This window comes from Saimiri boliviensis, chromosome 17 (assembly GCF_048565385.1).
Source record: "Saimiri boliviensis isolate mSaiBol1 chromosome 17, mSaiBol1.pri, whole genome shotgun sequence".
In the NCBI taxonomy this organism is placed as follows: Eukaryota; Metazoa; Chordata; class Mammalia; order Primates; family Cebidae; genus Saimiri; species Saimiri boliviensis.
In genome coordinates, this window is record NC_133465.1 from 39,853,801 (window position 1) to 39,876,108 (window position 22,308).

At 43.1% G+C, this 22,308-nt stretch overlaps 1 protein-coding gene and 1 long non-coding RNA gene across 3 annotated transcripts in view; one reads left to right on the plus strand and one right to left on the minus strand.

Moving 5' to 3' along the window:
* The window catches only part of CA10 (carbonic anhydrase 10), a 538,401-nt gene extending 529,178 nt beyond the window's left edge, over positions 1 to 9,223 (plus strand). For both annotated transcript variants that reach the window (XM_003931317.4, XM_074388566.1), the window contains exons 7-9: positions 3,931 to 4,085; positions 5,980 to 6,154; positions 7,930 to 9,223. In XM_003931317.4, coding sequence (XP_003931366.1) covers positions 3,931 to 4,085; positions 5,980 to 6,154; positions 7,930 to 7,952 — 353 coding nt within the window. In that variant the 3' untranslated portion in view covers positions 7,953 to 9,223. The remainder of the gene's footprint in view (positions 1 to 3,930; positions 4,086 to 5,979; positions 6,155 to 7,929) is intronic.
* On the minus strand, positions 4,854 to 21,740 carry LOC141581852 (uncharacterized). The gene is made up of 3 exons (XR_012514631.1): positions 21,622 to 21,740; positions 20,939 to 21,194; positions 4,854 to 5,150 (listed from the first exon to the last, which is right to left on the minus strand). It is a non-coding gene; the product is annotated as an uncharacterized LOC141581852 (long non-coding RNA).
* Positions 21,741 to 22,308: the final 568 nt, after the last annotated feature.

Here is a 22,308-nt window from a genome sequence, read left to right on the forward strand (position 1 = left end):
TCCTTGCAGAGAGGAGCAGTAGTTATCCCGTGGAAGCAGGGCAAGGACACTCCAGGGCAGGGCAGGAGGATGTGACAAACCTGGACCACGCCTTGTGCTAGGTGCTTGAAGAGCATGATCACGTTTAGTCATCAAACAACCCCATGAGCCAAGTACCCCAACCATCTGCCTATTACAGAGGTGGAAACTGAGGCACAGATGGATACCCGTGGGTCCAAGGACACACAGACAGTAATCAGCAAAGCTAGCACTCCAACTGAGATGTGAGTATAAAACTCACACTCTCCACACTGGGTCTTTCAAAGTTCTGTTGTGTGAGGTTATTAAAAGGGCAAAAGGTAGAGTAGAAGTATTAACAAGATTTACAGAAAGAACACAATGGGCAGTGAGGATGTCAGGAGAGCAGAAGCTGCCTATGTCCTCTGATGACTGCTGTGTCTTGTAGAGGAAGTGGACTAAGAGGATCTCCTGGCAGGACCTCAGTGGGTAGAGTCTGGGGTATCATCAGCACTACAGTGTTTTGGAAACCTGCTGTGTATGATAAGTCCCTGAGCATAACCTTTGCCTCTTACTCCCAGCCTGCCCCACACCCAGCCCCCAATCTTTTCCACAAATATAGCTGCAGTACAAAGGGTGCTTTTAGTTTCAAAGAAACAAAAAGATGTTCCTTTTCTTTACTCCAGTCATGCCTGGAATGCCTTTCTACTGCTTCCTTTACTCCTCCCCACCGCCCCTAATAAAATAAAATGCAATAATAACAGCATGCTAGAGTACCCAGTGTGCTCCTCGTGCAAGCCTGGTTAAACAAATCACATTGACCTTTAACAAAAACGTGCCAAATGCTTCCTTCTCTTATTCAATATGTTCATCTTCAGGCCAAACCACCATCAGAGCAAGCCTCATTAAGTGCACATCTGACCATGCTACTCCCTGGCTCAAACCCTTCAGTGGTTCTGCATTGTCTCCGGATGAAGCCCAAAGTCCCAGTAGCACAGGGAAGACCTTCTGGAGGGGCCTGTGCTGACCTCACCAGCCACATTTCTCATGGCAGCCCTCTCCTTGCGTGTCCACATCCCCCTGCAGCTCACACTCCATCTATCCCCAAATACACACCACTCTTTCCTCGGCTGTCTCTCTACTGTGGCTCCGTCTACAGTGCCCTTGACACCCTACCTCCTTGCCAGCTACACACTCATCATCTGCTGCCGTTTTAGATGCAGTTCAAGTCAACTCCTCAATGTATTCCTTCCTGAGTCGCCCACAGCCCCGACCCAGGCAGAACTCACAGGCTCTCTCTGGCCCCAGTGCAGATTGATGTCATTGTCTCTACGATGCCTTCTGCATTCACTTAATTATTTCCCACTCATTTATACCTGGCTTAGTGCCTGACACATATTAGGGACTTAAGAGGCAGTCCAAGACAAATGCTGATATCCAATGTCAACTTACTGTGTTGGATCCTGATGTAACTCCCACGGTCCCTCACAGGCGTGTGTGCCCTGGGCACTGTGGTTTTGTTATGGAAGCATCTGCCCCAACAGGCCATAGCACAGACCCAGGCTGGCTATATTCCAAACGCTGTGTCTCTCTTGAACAGGTCCTTGTTCCTTGGTGTTTTGACGGAAAGGTAGAAACATTTAAATAAAAAGTGAAAGAAAGTCCTTCCTCCTAGGGCTGGTCTCCAAATCCAGCTTAATGGAGCTCTCTTCCTCAGAGGCTATGCATGGATGGAACCCTGGAGGGGTTCCCTTACCCCATCAAGGGAGTAGGAGGCCAGGAGGGGCAGCTTTGAATGGAGTAGGCAAATTGTATTCATATCATTCCAAACCATTAGTTCCACTGATTTGTTCAAAATTTAATAGCCAAAGCAACACTGAAATTCAAGTTCCTTTGGCAAATGTGGCTCTTTCTTATCAGAGAAAGCTGAATGAGCAATTTCTAGAGGAAGAAATGGAGGAGAGGGCGTCTTTGCCCAGGAAAATAAATTAGCAGCATTAGTTAATAAGTGAGTACAGGCAGGTCAAGGTGCACTTATTACGGTGACATTACAGCCTATACATCTTTATTTTGCCATTTGTTATCTATCTCTCCAACTAGAATAAGGGCAGGGACTGTATCTATCTTGTTAATTGCTCTGTCCCCAGAGCTTAACACTGTGCCTAGCACGAAGAGGTTCTTAGTGAACAATTGTTGAATGAACAAATGACCTTGGTCTGGAGGTCAGAAGATCCGAGTTGTAATTTCCACTCTGCAGTCACCAGCTACCCCGGTGACATCGGGCAGGTTACTTTGCCTCTCTGATCTTTAATTTCTTGTCAGTGAGGATGTTACCATCTGCCTGACCCATCTCATTCTGTCAGTGAGGTTCCAGCTGTATGTGAAAGTCCTCCATTACCATATATGTGCACAATACTAAACTGAAGAGGTTACCTCAACCACTGAAGAATGAGTCCTTTCCCATGGGGAGTTAGATACATGGACGAGAGAACATGTGTGCATCCATGGGCCTGGGAAGCCAGTCTTAGCCCTCTGCCAGCCAGGCTTTGGGACCCTGCCATGTGTTCTCCAGGTCTCCTGGACTGGCCACGGTGATGAATGCTCATGGCACCCATAGGGATGTGATACCTCTGGAGACACAGATCTGGAATCACTGGGATACAGAAGGCAAGTGAGGCCATGGAGGTAGATAAGCTACTCTCAGATAAGAGGATAGAGTAAGAAGGGAGCCTTGGACTGATCCTTGGGGATTTGCATCACTGAGAGAAGCAGGCAGAAGATCAGGAGACAACAATGGAACCTGAGAAGGAATGGCAAGAAAAATGGAAGTACTAATTATAGTGCTTTTGAAGCCAGCAGAAGAGAGCAATCATGTGCTAAAAGAAAGGAAGAAGGATCATGAAGAGGGTAGGAGGTGAGAGATACATGACAATTTACTGATATTTTAAAACTCCGATGCATACAATTTTATCAAAAATATAAACAATACGTTGAATAAAAATTAACAGGAAAAACACCAAAATGCTAATAGTAACAGTTTTAGATGATTGAAATTGTTTTCTTTTTCTCTTTTTCATATAGTCTGAGATGTACTTATGTCATTTTTACCACCGAATTACTATATTTAATAATACAGATATATGGGTATGAATACCTCAAATAGGTGTAAGAGAAGAGGCTATCTGCATAGACCTGAGAGAGAGGAAATCCTCAAAAAAAAAAAAAAAAAAAAAACATCAGTTATTGAGCTTAATCATAGAATCTCACAGTAGGATTTGGCCAGATTTACTTTTTTATCCAAAAATATTTTATTCTTGTTTTAAGAATGGTTACCAGGTGACTTTCAACAGTCTTGAAGCTTTAATTGTCCATCTCGTGATACCTGTAATGCCTAGTAATCCAGATCTCAGGGACTAGAACCGAAGACTCCCCCAACAATCCCTGTGGTAGACGGCATTGCTTTACACCTCACCCATCCTGCGGAAGGAATGTGCTTCCTCGCATCCCTGACATCAGCCTTAACCAAAGGTGACTCCTTTGGCCACCAAAATATGAGCACAAATGATGTGTGCCACTTCTAGGATGGAAGTTTTCAGAGCGAATGCGCATTCCCCATGCTTTCGCTTCTGTCACTTGATCCACACAGGTCCAGGTGTTTACTGCTCTAAGAGCCCAGGTCCCAAAGCATGGGCAACAGTGACATGGAGGGAAGCCCTCAGCCAACCTGGAACAAGCATGTGTGTGAGCAAGGAATAAATCCTTATTGCTTAAAACAACTGAGATTTGGGGGGCAGCTGCTTGTTTCTGCTGCCTATCCTGACAGATACAGTCTTCTGGAATTCAAAAAGGAAATATAGGTATGTATGTATATATGTCAGCAATACCATCCCTTTCTCAAGAAACCTAATTTTTAAAATCTTCTTTTTTCTTTAGATGATGCATATTTACTACAGGGACTTAATATAGAGGAACTATATCCAGAGACCTCTAGTTTCATTACTTATGATGGGTCGATGACTATTCCACCCTGCTATGAGACAGCAAGTTGGATAATAATGAACAAACCCGTCTATATAACCAGGATGCAGGTGAGTTTCTCTCTGGGCCTTTAACCAATGGAGAAGAATGATGTTAAAAAAAAAAAAAGAAAGAAAAAGAAAAATCACTGAATTGTGCAGTGCCTATTGTAATAGTTTGCTAAGACCACGGTAACAAAGTACCACCAACCAGATAGTTTAAACCAACACAAACCTACTGCCCCACAGTTCTGGAGATTAGATGTCCAAGACCAAGGTATCAGCAGCACCGGTTCCTTCAGAGGGATGTGTGTGTTCCATGCATCTCCCCTAGCTTCTGGTGGTTTGCTTATAATCTTTAGTGTGCTTTGGCATTTAGAAGTATCACCTCAAGATCTACCTCCATATTTATAAGGTGTTCTCCCTGTGTCTGAGGCTCTGTGTCCAAATTTCCCCTTTTTATAAGGACACCTTCTGTATTGCATTAAACCCTACCCCAGTAAGCTTCTCTTTGCTGCTTACATTTGCAGTGACTATTTCCAAATAAGGTCCCATTCTGAGGCACCAGGGGTTACCAGTACCTTCAGCTTATGAATTTCAGGGGTACACAATTCAACCCATATGCCTAAGTTTAAAAAGCCTACATCCAAAAGGCTTAGCCTGAACTAATTATAGAAGCATGTCACCTGTCTCAGTGGGAAAAGACAGCCGTTAGTTCCCAGAGTGTATTCTGCAACTACGGTGTTCAGAACGGAAGCCAAATGGAAGATGTCATCATGCACTTGAAAAAGTTGAGTTTTAAAAAGTTCAATGGATTCCATTGTTGAACAACTTCTGGGGTCCTTTTTAAATGCGAATACATGCGTCAGTCTTCAAGAGGAAGTGGTATGATATGTGGCCTTTCACACACGTCTTTGAATGTAGGGGTTTTTTTTTTTGGATCATCTCGCAGAGTTAGTACTCTTCAGAACCAGAGAGCGAGCAGATCGGTCCTCCTGTGTGAGCTCGGCTACACAGCTTATTGTGCTCTTCAGGCCTGTCACCCCACCTCTACGAAATGAACACTCCCTTCTTTATCGAGAGGGGGATAAATTCCATGAGTTTGTTCCAGTTCTGACATTCTATCACTGTGGGAGCCTATAAAAAATTCAAAAGAGAGATGAGCAAAGGAAGCAGAAGCCAATCTCCTTGATGGGATATGCGCTCAGCACCCGACAACCACTTGAACAATTTGAAGTTCCTTATCCTATCTGTACTGATTGGGACTCGCTGGGTGACAGGCAACAGTAACTCCCTGCTTAAGCTTAAGCTTAGAAAAAGGATTTATTCGAGCTATGGGGACATCTTACAGAATTTAGAATCAGAAATGTACTGGAATGGGAATCCCAGAAGTGCCTTCTCTTTGTCACCCTCTTCTCGCCACACATTTACTTCATTCTTCTCTCCTGCTAGAGACTGTCTTCTTTTGCCTCACAGTGCCAGGGCAGAACACGGCTGCAAACATGGTCCAGCCTCCTGGCCCTCATAGTCTCACCGAAAAGAAACCAAACTGGTCCAGCTTAGTTTCGCTCTGACCCCTGGACCAATCACTGTGGTCCAGGTAATACCATGTGGGAGTCATGAAATTATTGAACCAAAGAGTATCAGAGAAAGAAAGAACCCTAGAGAAACCTAGCCAGATTTCCTCCTTTTATGGATGCTGCATTTGAGGGTGAGAGAGTGCAAGTGACTTGTTCAGAGGCATATACAAGCTAGTAAGCTAGAAGCAAGGCTGGCTTCACGCCTGGAGGCATAGTGGGCCTTCAGCTCGACTGAACCCATGGGAAAAGGGACTCTGTGGGGCTTATACAGCCCTTTCCTCATCCATCCAATACCACCTAGCTCGGCCACAGTCGCTGTGGTCTGACTTCTTTTCTAGAGCATTTAAGAGGATGGTTGGAACTCACGGCTACTTCTCACTCCCCAGATGCATTCCTTACGCCTGCTCAGCCAGAACCAGCCATCTCAGATCTTTCTGAGCATGAGTGACAACTTCAGGCCTGTCCAGCCGCTCAACAACCGCTGCATCCGCACCAACATCAACTTCAGTTTACAGGGGAAGGACTGTCCCAACAACCGAGCCCAGAAGCTTCAGTATAGAGGTGGGTGCGGTGGCTCAGAGCGTGGAGGATCTGGGCCAGAGCTCAGTCCTTCTGCTGAGACCTGTTCTTAAAGGCTTGGCATTATCTTCCATTATATGAATGATGATTATAAATGACAGTAACCATCACACTCCATCTGCGTGATGATGAAGGTCTAAAGGTTTGTTATACATGATACAGATATTTATATGAATACTTCTAGGTCAATCAGTAGGTAGGTAGGTAGGTAAGTAGGTAGGTAGGTAGATAGATAGAATGTAGAATTTTGATATATGTGAGAGATATATAACCCTTAAGCCCCCTCTGTATCAGGCAAGACAGCTTCTTTTCATTGCCATTTTATAGAAGAGCCCATAAAGGCTGATGTTCCCAAGGTTATCTGTTAGAACAGGACAGCAGAAAGCATTAGAAATTTAATTATATGCAAGAAATAGCCTCTTTCCGGTATAAGGAACAAATACTCTAAAGGCCAGGCCATTAGGATCCAACGGGGTAATTGCGAATGGATCTTTGCCCAGTGCTATGTCCCTAGAAATGGTTAAGGTGACATCTGCCCCTCCAGCCCTCTCTCTCTTCCCTTCTGCCTACTACTAAATATCTGCTAAGCATTGTGGTAAACACTCACTGTGGAAGGAAAGATGGAGGCAGGATGGGGTCCTGGAGAGCCCTGGACTAGAAGTCAGAACACCCAAGTTCTGGGCCTGGTTCTAACAAGCTGTGCAAACCCAGCCACACTGTTTAGCCCCGAGACCTGGCTTCTTCATGACAGTTCCTATGCCATGTACTTCACAGCTTGTTCAAGGAAGCAAACAAGAGCCTGGATGGAAAGCCCTTTGCAGAAATAACACGCTCCCTAAATAGGAGGGCTGTGGTTATTACCACACAGCTTTAGAAGCAGCCTCCACCGCCACCCCTTGATCCTCTACTTCATTCCTCCTACTTCCCCATGTTCCCTTCTTTTTTCTCTCAGACACACTGGCATGCCCAAACTATCTATTTTCCACTCCCTTCCAGCCAGAACTACCAGAAAAGTAAATACCCAACTCGTTGATTTCTTCTTCTCTTTAGTCAACACCCCTATATTTTGTCCCTACTATGTGTGAGTTACTTAACTGGCTGATGGGTGACAGATACGATCCCTATCCACACAGAGCTTACAGTCTAGAGCAGGAGTCTACACACTTTTTCTGTAAAGGACAGAAAGTAAATATGTTAAGCTTTGAAGCCATAAAATCTCTGTGGCACTCTGGCATTGTAGTGTGAAATCAGCCATTGATAATATGAAAATGAATGGGTATGGCTGTGTTCCAATACAACTTTATTTATAAAAACAGGTATTGTGCTGGCTTAGATCTGTGGACTGATGTTTGCCCATCCCTGGTATAGAGCAGCGTCATCCACTAGAACTTTCTGTGATCATGAGAATGTTTTCATGATAGGTAGAGGGGCTATCCTGCATTGTCTAATACAGCAGCTACTAGCCATTTGTGGCTATTGAACATTGGATGGGTGACTAGTATAATGATGCAACTAATTTTTGAATTTAAATTTACAGTAGCCACATGTGGCAGCTGGTGACCACCATATTGGTCAGTACAGGCCTAGAAGGTCATGGAGAATTGGAAGGGGGTAGTTAGAATGCATATAAGTAAGCAGGCATTTACAAAACAGGCCCTTCCCCTTTGGAGGAATTCCCTAAAACTGTGTGCAGATTACTTCAGTATGCCTTGTTTTGTGTTGTATATGTGATTTTTTCTTTCTTTCTCCCTTTGCAGTAAATGAATGGCTCCTCAAGTAGGGAACAAAGCCAAGAAGAATCCCACCTCAGTGAAATGCTACAACTGTGAATTGATGTAACCTAGAATGTCCCCTTTCTTGCTTCTCTCTCCTCCTTTTCCCCAAGCCTACTTCATTCTTGGGATTGGCCCTTTCTTCATGAAAAGTGTCTGCAAAATTATGGCAGAGGAATACATCTCTCACACACACTCACAAACACACACACACAAGCACTTGCACATGCACACACACATATGCAAACATACCTACACACCTACTCTCTCTTACAACCTCGATCATGGGAAGTCAAGTTTCAGAAACAAAAGTCTCATTCATTCATAAGAATTCTTAGAAGAAAATAACCAGTTAACCTAATTACAATTTTGATACTGTTTTTCCTGAACTAATAAATCTACCCAGTGAGACTTTTCAGCCTTTGTACATACAAAATTCTTCCAAAAGAGAGAAGAGAAAATACAGCTCTGATGGCATCAAACGGACTTTGCATCAAGTAATTTCAGACAGTGTCCTAGGATCCTTTGAGGATCTGGTAGCAGGTGAGCAGGACGAAGTTGGCCAAGGACACTTATTTCTAGATTATGATTCTTCTGTTTACTCAACAATTAAAAAAAAAGGAGAGACATTGAAGAGCTACACATTGTATATATATCACCACAGACTATAAAGAAATGGAATTATTTCCCTCTTTGTCACATAACTGTAGTAGGATTTGCCAAGATCAGAAATGATCCATTTGCTGTTTCTTGTTTTCCAAAGGTCATACATTGTGTTTGGTTATTGTTAACAGCTCAATAAATGTGTTTAACGAGTTAATTTCATTTTTCTGGCTTTGGTCTGTTCTCCTTCCTTACAGGCTAAGCCCTGGCTCCAAGCAACTGCATTCTTTGATTTCACTTGTTCCTTCACCTACATGTTTTGTTCATTTGCAGCCAGTTTTTACTGAGTTTGTGGCAATCAGGAATGCATTTGCTAAGCAAGTATAACTTTAATTCCACTCCATGGCTTGATCATTCACATGAGGTGAGCTTCAGCCTGAGATAGCAGGCGACAGATTTCTTGCGTTTCAAAACTGCCATGCCCCCCTGTGATGCTCCCGTGAAGGAATGCACTTTGCCTTGTAAGTTCCTGGGAAAGGGGTATCTTTTCTCTCCAGGTGCAGCCAGATTTCACAAAGTACAAACGAATGCCTTTCTTTTCTTGTTTATAATGGTCACTCACTGTGTTTGGTTACTGTCAAGAAATCAATAAATGTGTTTAACAAGTTACCTAGTACCCATGTCTGAGTTTATTGAAAAAGAGGATGCTCCCTGCTGAAGCCTCTGAGTCCTGCTGGGTACAGGAGCAATTGCATATGGGGCTGGCAGGGCAGCCAGAACAGCCTGTCTGGCCATTCCCAGAGCCAGGTAATTAATACCCTGTTGAGAAAACATATAGGCTTAGCTGCTGGAAGAGAATACATGGATGTTTGTTCAGTGGCCAAATTAAAAATAACTTTCATCTCTCCTTTCTGCCACACTCTCCTGGCAGGGGGAAAGCTCAGGCAAGGAGAGTCTGTGCAAACGAGAACATTCCCAGGCATATCAAAAACTTCAGCCTAGTGACTAGGTAGATTGACAATAAAAAATTCAAAACACCCATTTATTTCATATTGAAATTAACATACCTTACTTAACAGGATTTTCTCTTTTACTTTTTGCATCAATGTCAGACACACGACAGCCTTAACTATGATGGCATCTAGGCCTATTTCTGAGCAACCTTATTTTTCCAGAGAACTAAATATTCACTGAGCAGGTGGCAATCTTTTTTTTTTTTAAACGTGACTTGCTACTGCTTCTGAGGTAGAATCCTCCTTATCCTGCAATGACCAGCAGCGATACAGCATAAGAGCTGAAGAATATAGACGGTAAATCAACTTTACTCTGCCTCTTGCCTGCTGTGTGACCCTAGGCAAGTTGCTTTACTTCTCTATCTGTACAGTGGGGAGGTTAATAACTGCCTCTGTGAGTTATGAGGCTTAAACACTATGTGGCTACTTAAAGCAGCTCGCGCAATACCTGCAATGGCTGTTCTATAAATGGTACCAATAGAAGAACATTTGTATGACCTTCCTATTAAAAGTTTATCTGAATCATACCATGCCTTCCTTTACAGGGTGATGGTAGCATCAATCACAACAAGGACACGAGAGTGACAGCAAACAAAAGCAATAGATACCCAGCAGACAGGACATAGATAGGTGCCTGAGATGCACTGAGGAAGAGAAGGAGAAGCACAAACGGGAAGGCCCCATCCCATCACAGCGTCCTCTCTGACACTGGGCAAGTCAACTCCCCTCCCTGGGACTGAGTCCTTGTCTACAAATGGTTTGGACAAGATGACCTCCCCTGGCCTTTCCACTCTTCATTCCCTAACTATGCCTCTCATTCCGTTCTTTAGTCCAGTGAGAACAAAGAAAAACCCAGGCTATATAACCCCTAGGGTCCCTGGGCATAGGCAGACTTTTCACCTTGGCCAAACAGGACTCAAATGGGACAAACCAGCTCCTGTCTCTGACTTTCTGGGCCAGTCCTAATTGCCCCTCTCTCCAAATTCGCTGGGTTTCCCAAACTATAAAGAGAAAATGCAGTCACTTTCCCCTCGAAGTATGTGGGAGTAATAAAAAGGTTAGCTAGATTAGTAGCACTCAAAAAAAAAAAAAAGAAAGAAAGAAAGAAAGAAAGAAAGAAAGAAAAAAAAAACAGAAAAAGAAATGGTAGTAGTTTTTAAAGTACCAAAGAGCCCTTGGACTTCCTGAGCACTCATGGGCTGTGAAATCTATTGAAATATTTTTATTCCTTGCAGGGAGCCAAGATCCATCATGCCACTGCACTCCAGCCTGGGTGACAGAGTGAGACTCTGTCTCAAAAAAAGAAAGAAAGAGAAAACATCGTGTGAAATCCACAGCCCCAGTCCCTTCTTCAGGACACATTCTGTGGTTTCCAAGACCATTTAGGGCCTTGTTCCCATCTCCCTCTGTAGCAGTTAAGTTTCCATGGCGACATCAGGACAACCACAACTCGCTGCACTAAATGGGTCTGCAATGTGGTACAGGACAGTGAGAGAATCACATGGAATCTGGACAGGAAAGCAGCCCTTAACCACAGCCCATAACACACACATCAGGCCAGAGAGGATGACTGACAATGGTCAATTAGCATATGCCCACACCTGGGTGGACCCTTCCTGCTGGAATCCAGAACACCTGCAATTCATGAGAGTATCTCAGTTTTCCTGTTCCAGGAATCCTAAAAGTGGGACCTCTAGGAGCAGAAACTCACTGTAATATTATTCACCAACTAGCATAATTGAACATAAGGAAAGATCTGCCAAGACTCCAGTTAAAAAAAACATACTATTATTGAGAAGGCCTACCATAGGTTGCACATTTTCTGTGCTCCAAGCCCTGTGCCAAGCAATTTACAATACCATCTCATTTTACCCACACAGTAACCTGCACAAAGTAATCGCCACTGCTGTCCCTGGGTTATAAAAGCAGAAATGGGTTTCTTATAGACCAGGTGATAGACTCAGGGTCACATAGCTCTTAGGGGGCAGTGCCAGACTCAACTCTTCTAAGCCAGTGGTTCTCAAAGCATGGCCCCAATCATCAGCATCATGTAGGAGCTGGTTAGAAATGCACATTTTTAGACCCCATTGCAGACCTATTGACATTCAGAGGGTGAGGCCCAGCCATCTGTGTTTTAACAAACCCCCTAGATGATTCTGATGCACACTCAAGTATGAGAACCACTGTAAATCAAATATTCATCCCCACTACTTCCTACTCCAGAAGTTCCCAAACTTTACTACATAGTAGAACCTCCTCAGCATAGTGTCCTCCAAGTTCATTCATGTTGTGGCGCATGGCAAGCTTTCCTTCTTTTTAAGGCTTTTTAAAGAATGTTAAAGAGAAATATTCCATTGTTTGTGTATTCCACTTTTCTTTACCTGTTCATCTGTCAGTGAACATTTTAGCTTTTATCCATGTCTTTGCTATTATAAATAATGTTGCAGTGAATGTGGGAGTACAGATATCTCTTTGCAACCCTGATTTCAATTCTTTTGGATGTATACCCAGAAGTAGGATTGTTGGATCATGCAATAGGTCTATTTAATTTTTTGTGGAATCTCCATATTATTTTCCATAGTCTGTACCAATTCACATTCCCATCAACAGGATACAAGGGTTCCCTTTTCCCCACATTTTTGCCAACATTTGTTTTCTTCGGTTCGCTTGATAATAGCCAACCTAACATGTGTGAGGTGGTATCTCATTGTAGTTTTGATTTGCATTTCCCTGATAATTAGTGATGTTGAACACCTTTTCATATACCTATTGGCCACTTGTATGTCATCTTTGGAGAAATGACTATTCAGGTCTTTTATCCATTTCTTAATCCGATTATTTGGGCTTTTTGCTATTGAGTTGTGGGGGTACTAAATGAAATAAGCCAGACACAGAAGAACAAATACTACATGACCCCATTTATATTTAGAATCTAAAATAGTCAAACACAGAAGCAGAGAGTAGAATGGTGGTTACCAGGACCTTAGGGGAGGGGAAATCGAGGCAATGTTGGTCAAAGGGTACATTGTTTTAGTTACAAAGGATAAGTAAGTCCTAAAGCTCTACTGTAGAGTATAACACCTATAGTTAACAATGCTATCTTTTATTTTTTAAAACTGTATACATAAAAATAATAGGGTAGATCTTATGTTAAGTGTTCCTATGACAAAAGATGAGGAAACTTTTAGAGATAAATGTTGCATTAAGGCATTATTTATGGTGATAGCTTCAAAGGTGTATATTTCTCTTCAAACTCATCAAGACATATATATACATAAAAAGATGCACATACATTAAATATATGCAACATTTTTATATATCATAAAAATATATTTACATTATATATGTCATTTTATGTGTCAATAATAAAAATATAACTCAATAAAAATATATAGTAATAATTTTAGAAAAGAATCTCCTAGAAAGTTTTTAAAATCCCAATGCCCAGGTTGTCCTGCATATCACTTAAATGAGGATGTCTGGGAGCAGCCTTTAGTGTATTGTAAACATCTGCAGATGATTCCAACATGCAGCAAAGTTTGGGGATCACACCTCTATCTAAAGGACCTTCTCAGAGGAGGGTTCACCTCTGAGGGGCATTCATGGGAGCCCAGAGACCAGAGTTATCTAATGGCCATTCCCTTTTCAGAATCAGATCCAGATTCCTTTGTGTGTAAACTATTTTGGATGGCCTCAGATGTTCCCCATCCCAATTTCCTCCTTCAATTAACAGGTCTGGAGTTTGAATAACAAATCTCTCTCTTTTTAAGTAACAGAAACATAACTATTTGAAATACTGGCTTGGCACCAGTCTTCTAAAATCCACCCCAAGTTCACTTCTAATAACTCAGATCGCAAAGTTTCCAAGACCTCAGTCTATGACAAACAAATGAAAACAAGCTGTGAGTCAGGATACCAGACGTTCAGAAACATAAGCTTGGTCCATCACTAAAAGTTATAAGCCAGCTATGGCCCCATCAGTTCTAACTCCATCGAGTCTCTCATGCCACACTCCCTCCCACAACCCTTCAGCCCCATGACAAGACTTAGTCCCAACCTTCATCCTCTTGGCCCTGGACTACAACCATACCTACCCAGAAGGTCCTTCTGCCTCCAGTCTCCAGATAAGTGAGAGATCCTGGGTCAAGAGTATAAAAATACCCAAACACCATTCTCATATAAAGGGAACCTGAGTTCACCCTGAATAAATGTTGAAGGAAATTTAGGCTTGTCTGAGGAGTACGTAGGGAACAATCTCAGACACTTCCCAAAGAGGAGACCAGAACACAAGGCTACACAGAGAATCCAACAGGGCAGCACTCCAAATTGATTTGGTAGAGAAACCGATTTCAGGTACAATGCAAGAGGACAGCACCTGGATGCCAGACCTGGAATAAACATAGGAATCAGGACCCAGGAGAATTGCCTGAGCTGCTCTTCACGAGGTGCCTGAGGTCTTAGCCATGGCGCAGGTGGGGAGGAAGGGTTAGAGAGTCACGTTCCGACTCAGACATTGCCAGCCCACTCCCATCTCATCACTAGGACCAATGAATGAAAACCGGACCACATCTCCCGACACTCAAGCTTTCAATGGTAGCCAGTTGTTTCAAGGTTAAATGATCGAAATCCTTCACAAAGCCTCTCTTAATAGATTCTTAGCAGAGGTCCAAGAACTTGCATCTCAGCCCTCCTGATGCATGTTGGGGGACCAGCTATCCTACACCCTGTGCTGACATCCAGACACTCACTCATACTTTCCAGCCTCCTAATCACAGTCCATGTCATCGGTCAGCTTAAAATGCTCTGATTCGTCCTCACCTATGGAAACATGACGTACCTTTAAAGAGACCCAGCTCAAATGCCAGTCTGCAGGTTTCCTTCATCTCCTCAGGGGAAATCATTTCTTTCATCCTCTGAGCTCACACAGCACATTGATTATATCTCTAATTAACATTTACTTCATTCGGTTCTATGCTAGAAATGTGTGTATGTAATATATTTTAAAAAAACTTCATGTGGTTCTATATTTTTCTGTCTGCGTGTGACAGTCTGAAGTTCCCAGAAGACAGAGATGATCTCTTCATTCATCTTTGTCTTTCTCCCTTCTATGCACAGAAAGAGAAATAGAAAGAAATCACATCATAATGCTTTGCAAAATAGGAGATACTCAAAAAAAATATTGCTACATAGAATTTTCTTATGGAATGGAGGATAGTATTATTTTCAATTCAGAGTTGTTGGCCTATGTACCTAGTATGTATCAGGCACAGTGCTGGGTTATTTTACACGTATTTTACATACATTATTTTATTTGGTGCTCCGAGCAGTTCTGCCAAGTAGCTCTTGACCTTATTTTATAGATAAGGAAGTTATCAAAAAGCTAACCATACACATCCAGGATTATATAGCTGGTGTGTAATGGAAACAGAGTTAAAGCAAAGGCTGATGCTAGAGGAGCCTCAGGTGAACATTTCTTAGCTGATGCCAGAATGGATAGTGCTTCCCTTTGGGACTGTAGCCATCTAGTCTTATTCTTTATTCTGGATCTGTTACGGTCTGAATTTTTTTTTTGGTGTTTCTGAAACAGGTTTTCACTCTGTCTCCCAGTCTGGAGTACAGTAGCACAATCATAGCACTGTAGCCTCGGTCTCCTGGGCTCAAGGCATGCTCCCACCCCAACCTCCCCAGTAGCTGAACTACGGGTGCGTGCAACCATGCCTGGCTAATGTTTATTATTTTTAGTAGAAACAAGCTCTCATTATATCGCACAGGCTGGTCTCAAACTCCTGGGCTCAAGTGATCCTCCTGCCTCAGCCTCCCAAAGTGCTGAAATTACAGGTGTGAGCTACCATGGCTGGTCTAATCTGAATGTTTGTGTCTTCCTAAAATTCATATGTTGAAATTTTAACCCCCAAGGCAAATATATTAGGAGGTAGGGCTACCGGTAGGTGATGAGGTCATGAGAGTGGAGCCCTCATGAATGGCATTAGTGTCTTCATAAAAGAGGCATGAGAGAGATGCCTCACCCCTTCTACCATGTGAGGATGCAGCAAGAAGGCACCATCTATAAGGCAGAAAGTACCCTCACCAGACACTGAGTCTGCCTTGATCTTGGACTTCCCAGCCTCCGGAACTGTGAGAAATAAATTTCTGTTGATTATAGTACAGCCATTTTATGGTATTTTATTAAAAATAGCCCAAATGGACTAAGGCAGGACCCAAGGTATAGGAACTCTGCCAATTGTTCCCAACCCCAGACCAATTACATCAGTCTGACCCTTGAGTCCATGCCATCAATAGATTTTTTAATGTTTTTTTCAAAGTCACAGGTGATTCTACTCTTCTATCTGCAAATATACAGAGACATTTGCTTTCCTCTAGAAAACAGTTTCCAAGGAGGTGTGGAGGGGAGGTATTTTTCCAAACAGTTCCAAGTACATACAGGTTACAGCAAAGGCTGAGGCTAGAGAAGCCTCGGGTGAACATTTCTTAGCTGATACCAGAATGGAATAGCTTCCCTTTGGGACTTTAGACAGAAAAACAGATGCTCAGATAGAACAGTAGAATTAAGAATGGATGAAAGAAAAAAGTCATTCTTTTAGGAGCCCAGGATGCTAGGTTCCGACACATGAATACAGTGAGATGTACTACGGGTTGATTATCCCTTATCTGAAAGGCTCAAGTGTTTCTGACTTTTTCAGGTTTTGAAATATTTGCAGAATACCACTTTAGAGCATCTCAAATCTGAAAATCCAAAATACTCCAATGAGCCTTTCCTTTGAGCACCATGTCAACGTCAAAACAGTTTTGAATTTTAGAGCAAGATTCTTGGATTTCAGATTTTTGGATCTGCGATGCTCAACCTGCAATAGGATTTCTAGAGTTGATGAGGATGTTGACCCCTCCCACCCAAATTACCCTCTTTACCTCAGGGATCAGACTCTGGGAATTCTAAGGACATTGAGTGGTTAACTTCAGGCAAGAGTTAAGAGGAGGAAACTAGAGCTCAACTGTCACTGTGCCTGAGTGGTCACCTGAGTGAGTCGCAGCCTCACCCCCGTCACCAGACAATGAGATAAGATACTTCTGCTTCCTGGAGTTAAGGTGCCTCATGAGTGAAATAAATATAATTTCTTTTCTCACAGCCTAACAGGTTGAGAAAACAAAACCACAGAAGAGATGAGAAAAAGCTTGGGCAAAGTGTTAAACAAATGTCAAATAGTGCTAATAGAAGGGATGCAAATACTTTTGCTGCAGTGAATGAAGATGCATTGCTGGAAAATGTACACAACTAGGGAACCTGGTGGACACAGATTCAAAAGCCATTGCATGAAGGCCTACTACGTGCCAGGCACAAACCTTGTTCACAAAAGAACATAGTATAGAAGGGGAGATGTGGCCCCAATGTATTTTCGGATATACCTCCCTGATACAGATTCTAAAGGTAAAAATTTGAGCTGCATCTTAAGAAATACTTTTGAGAGTTGAGAACTGTGGGTTAGAAGAGGCCACCTTGAAAATTATGGGAGGTAGCAATTGATTCTAACAGAGGCTTCTGAGACAGAAGCCTTCCCTAGTAAGTGCCATTTCAGCTGATAAAGCTCAAAATGATGGAACGGCAGTCAGTGGGTGTGCCCTTAAGATGGTGAAACAGCCAGTGTGGCGAAGGCCACCTGTGGTGTCAGTCAGCTCTTTCCTGCAAGAGTTTTGCTGGGTCCCTTCAGAGCCAAGGCTAACACACTTCTTCTAAGTCACTTCATTTGCTGGACACCAGAGACTTAGCACCTGGCTTTGGACCAGGCACAGTGGGGAAAACTGAAGGAAAAACAGTGGTTCTTGCCCTCAAGAAGCTTCAAATCTAATTGGGAAGACACAACAAATGAGCATGGAAATCTTGCAATCTATGTGACTTAGGAATGTTTAACACTCAGAAAGCAATATTTTGAAACTGTCAGATAGACAAGTTGGCTGAGTATGGTTGTACAGTCAGCACACTGTCCCAAGGTGCCCAGCTGAGAAGAAGACTAAACATCCTTTTGCAATTCATCAGCCTAGGGTCAATGAATGCCTTCTTGTAATTCACACAAAGACACTGCTTGTGCTAGCTGAGGGCCAAAGAGCAGCCACCTGAAAAATTGATAGGAAGTTCAGAAAAGAAGAACAAGGTCTTGATTGAAAAGCTCAGCAGGAAACTTCAGTGAAGAAAGAGGGATTTGAATTTGGCCTGCCAGGTGGCAGGATTGGAATAGGTGGGAGGCAGGATGGTATTCCAGACAAACAGAACAGCTGGGGCTAAGATCTGAAGCTAGAATAAGCCTGGCAGGTGCTCTGGGCATGATGAGAATTCACTGGCTTAGTACAGATCAGATGAAAGTGGACCAAGGAAAAATCAGCTGGGTTTGATACCAGGAGGTCAGAGGGGGAAGACAGTGTGCAAACCAGAATTAGCAGGTGCTCCTGGGTCTGCTCATGTCTTCTAGTCTGGGCTCTGCAATTTACATGCTGATGACACATGACAAGTATGTCATGCCTGTGAGTCAAAGACTCCTCATCCACAGAAAGTAGAGAAATCTCCCTTACCCCCTTTGCAAGCAGGTACACAAAAATGAAATGGAGAGAAAGCTATCTACTTCATGGGGTTTTAGAGATATTTTCTTAATATGACCAACAATAGAAAGCCATTGTAAGTCGTGAGCAAGAATATGGCATAGCCATATGGGATCTGGACATACATCTGAGACTTAGATTCAGAGAACCTGTGGAGGGGAGGGAGAGGCAGCTTTAGATCCCTACTGGTCAGACGGAAAATAAGCTCAAAGCCCCACTCCTCTAAACTTGATGGGTGCCTTCTTCCTGTTCCTGAGAAGCTGACTCCCCAAGTTCCCAGGACTCTCTCCGTTAACGGGACAGCCCAGTGGCTCAACCACCTTACCCAGGAAGAAACTTTAGTCACAGGCTGCTCCAGGAAACAGATGAAAGATCCTAATACGAGCGGACTCCAAAAGGAGAGTCCAGGAAGTAAGTACTAAAGAGAGAGACAGCAGTGATTGCTCATGTGCATTACACACAGACTATGTGCCTTACAGGTATCAATTCATCTGATCATCACAACCCTATAGAGGATGAACTCCATTTTACAGAGGGGAACACAGAGGTACAGAGAGGTCAAGCCCCTTGACCAATATGGTTCAACCAGTAAGCAGCAAAGAAGACAGCCAGGTACCAGAGTCCTCATGCCTCATCGCTCTGTCATGGCGCCACTTAGAAAATCTGGTGGCAGAAAACACAGCAGAGAGTAATGAAATTAAGTAGCCAGAATATACCCCAAAGAACTGAAAACAGGTGTGCAAACAAGTACACATCAAGCATGTTTACAGCAGGACCAGTCACAACAGCCAAGAGGTGGAAACAACCCAAATGCCTATGGATGGATGAATGGAGAAGCAAAATATGCTACAATAACTATTATTCATCCAACAAAAAGAACGACGTACTGATACACACTGCACCAGGGATGAACCTATGCACATTATGCTATGTCAAAGAAGCTAGACACAAAAGGCCATATGCTGCATGCTTTCATTTCTGTGAAATATCCAGAGTACGTAGATCCATAGAGACAGACTGGTGGTCACCAGGGGTTGGAAAGGGAAGGGAACAGGGAGCCACCAAGTTTAGAGGAGTGGCGCTTTGCGCTTATTTCTATCTGACTGGTAGGGATGTAAAGCTGCCTTCTCCCTCCCGTCCACAGGTTCTCCAGATCTAAGTCTCAGATGTATTTACAGATCCCATATGGCTATGCCATATTCTTGCTCACGACTTACAATGGCTTTCTATTATTTGTTATATTAAGAAAACCTCTCTAAAACCCCGTGAATACCTTCCATGTGCCAGACATTAGGCTAAGCCCTTTACCAGCATAATTTTATCCAATCCTCCAACAGTATTGTCATTAAAAAATAATACTTGTTGTCCCTAAGCACAGTGAGCCCAGCAAAGGTTCAGAGTGTTGAAGGAACTTGCTCAGTGGCCTCGTCTTAGTACAGTGGCAGACCCAGGACTGAAGCCCAGGTCTCTCAGATTGTTCAGCACTGTCTTACTATACCAATCCTCTGTCCCTGAAAGTCAGCATCCCTCCTCATACTGGGGTTACTCTGGGACTGGGGAGATCGCTACCGTAGACATCCAGCAACACTTTCACCTCAGATATTTACCATCCTTTGGCAAAGAGAAGTGAGCTCATCCTCCCACCAGCAGCGTGCAGTGCAGTTCCCTGCCCACCAGGGTCTAAACTAATAGTAGGCAGCTCGGCCATGCAGCTTCCAGTTATTTTTCCCTATTCAGAGGTAGACAAGTAGTCATTGCAACTTAGAGCAATTGTTTTGTTTCCAGTGAATTAAAACACCTGTCAAACCATTGAGGCCATCTTCTCGACTCTTGCTACAGAATTATTTAGAAGGGAAGTTTGCATGATAAAGACCCAAACCAATTATAGAGAGAAGCCCAGAATCAGAGAGAACCCAGACTCCTTCCTGTAGTGTGCAAAGTCTGGAAATAATTACAGATCTGTCAAACACCCAAGGGAAGCAGAGAATGAAAAATAGATAATAAATATTTTCAAGAATAGACTGGACACTGACAAGAGGCAGTGGTGCAAGTGGCTTAATTCCAGGAATGCAGACAGCTGAACCCTCACTCAAGTGGCAAACAAGCCGGGCTCCCCAGAAAGCCAGAGTTGGGAAGAACTGATGACACCAAGGATACCTTAGTAGGAGAGCATCATTTAATAAAAACAGAGGAGAAATTTGGTTACCATAGCTGCCAGAACCCTCAGGAAATAACTACTCTACCAATTCCAAGAAACCCCCACACGTCAGCGCACATTTGAGATCAAAGACAGAGCTAGTTGGGCTCTCCTTGAGCACATTCTATAAAATTGATGGCTTTTGGAAAGAAAAGAATTAAAGTCATAGATTGATACTGATAGTTTTTAGATTCATAACTACACACACACACACACACACACACACACACACACACACACACACACACATTAGCAGAAGCCAAGTGAACATAAGACTTTGATTTGGGTGAAGAAATCTGTCAAAGTTGGGATCCTTTTACGTGCCAGTTGCTCCCACCTACCAGAGGTGCAGGACCATCACCCAAGCTTGGTTCCTCTAATGTTGAAATGTGGCTACATGGTGGATTCCTTTTTAAATTGAGCAGGAACAGTTATAGAAGCTCTGATTAGAGACTGACCACTTTCTAGGGGAGGTTTGATTATCAGCAGAAGAAAAAAAGAGTGGGCTTTGAACATGGGTTCCAATCCCAGGGTTCCATCTTACTAGCCAGGTGACATGGATGAAGCACTTTACCTCTAGGAGCCTCAGTTTTCTCACATAAATGGGTAAGGTGTTGCCTCGTCTTTTTTCTTTTTCCACTGAGAACACACGTGTGTTTTACACGATCCTTGGTGAACTTTTCTGAATTCCGACAGCTCATTGACTCTGGTTCCCTCTGCATTACAAATAATGTCTTGTTCTTCATATGACTTTTTGAGTCTTTCTTATATTGTGTCATCTGAAGGTTCCGTCTTCCTTCCAGATTATTAGTAACTTGATGGCTCCCCAGCTGTGAAATGATTGAAAGTTATTTAATTTTTTTTTTGAGCCACAGTTTCTTCTTATGCCAAGCAGAGGTAATGAATAATAGACAATCTCTCATGATTGTTGAAAGGATTAACTGAGTTAACATGTGTGAACATGCCAAGCATATTTTTAAATGCCTAGCATAGCATTGACCACAGAGTCAGCATCAGGTGTTATTTTTATCTTTCTCTGAGAGTAAAATGCCAAAATAGAAGTAGCGTCCCCTCCCACACACTGGTAGAAATATTTCCCTGAATATTTTCATTTAAAGGCTCAGCACACTTTTGAAGTAGCATGAATTAGGCAATGTTAAAACTAGGAGGAGAAGAGTGTATGAATTAGTGAGGTTAAAGCTAACTGCTATAACAACCCCAAAAGCTTAACATAAGAAAAATTGACGTTTCTCTTACATTACAGTTCAATATCAATGTCAGCTCTCTTTGGCAGGTGTCCTCCAAGCAGGGGGTGACTCAGGGATCCAAGCTCTTGTTCCCGTTTAGGATACTGCTATATGAAACATACAACCACTGTGTTCATCAAGATTCTCCAGAGGGATGGAACCAATAGGATATGGATGGTGGTGGGGAGGGAAGGAGGGAGGGGGAGAAAGAAAGGGAAAGGCAGAGAGGGAAAGGGTGACGCAGAGAGGGAGAGGTGAAGAGGGGGAGAGAGAGAGGGTGAGGGGAAAAGAGAGGGAGAGAGGGAAGGAGAAAGGGGGAGAGAGGGAGAGATGCACTGAGTGGGGAAGGTGAGTCCTCAATGAGGACAAGCACCATCCAGTTAGCTATGGGCCCATTCACGTTGAGGGTTAATCTTCCCCACTCAGTCCATTGACTCACACACCACTCTTCTCTGGAAACACCATCACAGACACACCCAGAAGTAATTCTTTGCCAGTTCTCTAGATATATCTTAATTCAGTCAGGTGAACCCTAAAATTAACCATCGCAGATACCACCATCGATTTTGAAGAAGAGAGTCCTTTGCTTCTAGCAGCATAGATAGAAAACCAGAGTTTGTGGACAATGACTCAAGAGATCTAATGTCGAGACTGGGAAGTGTCATCTCTCATCTCTCATTCACGGCCACATCTTACT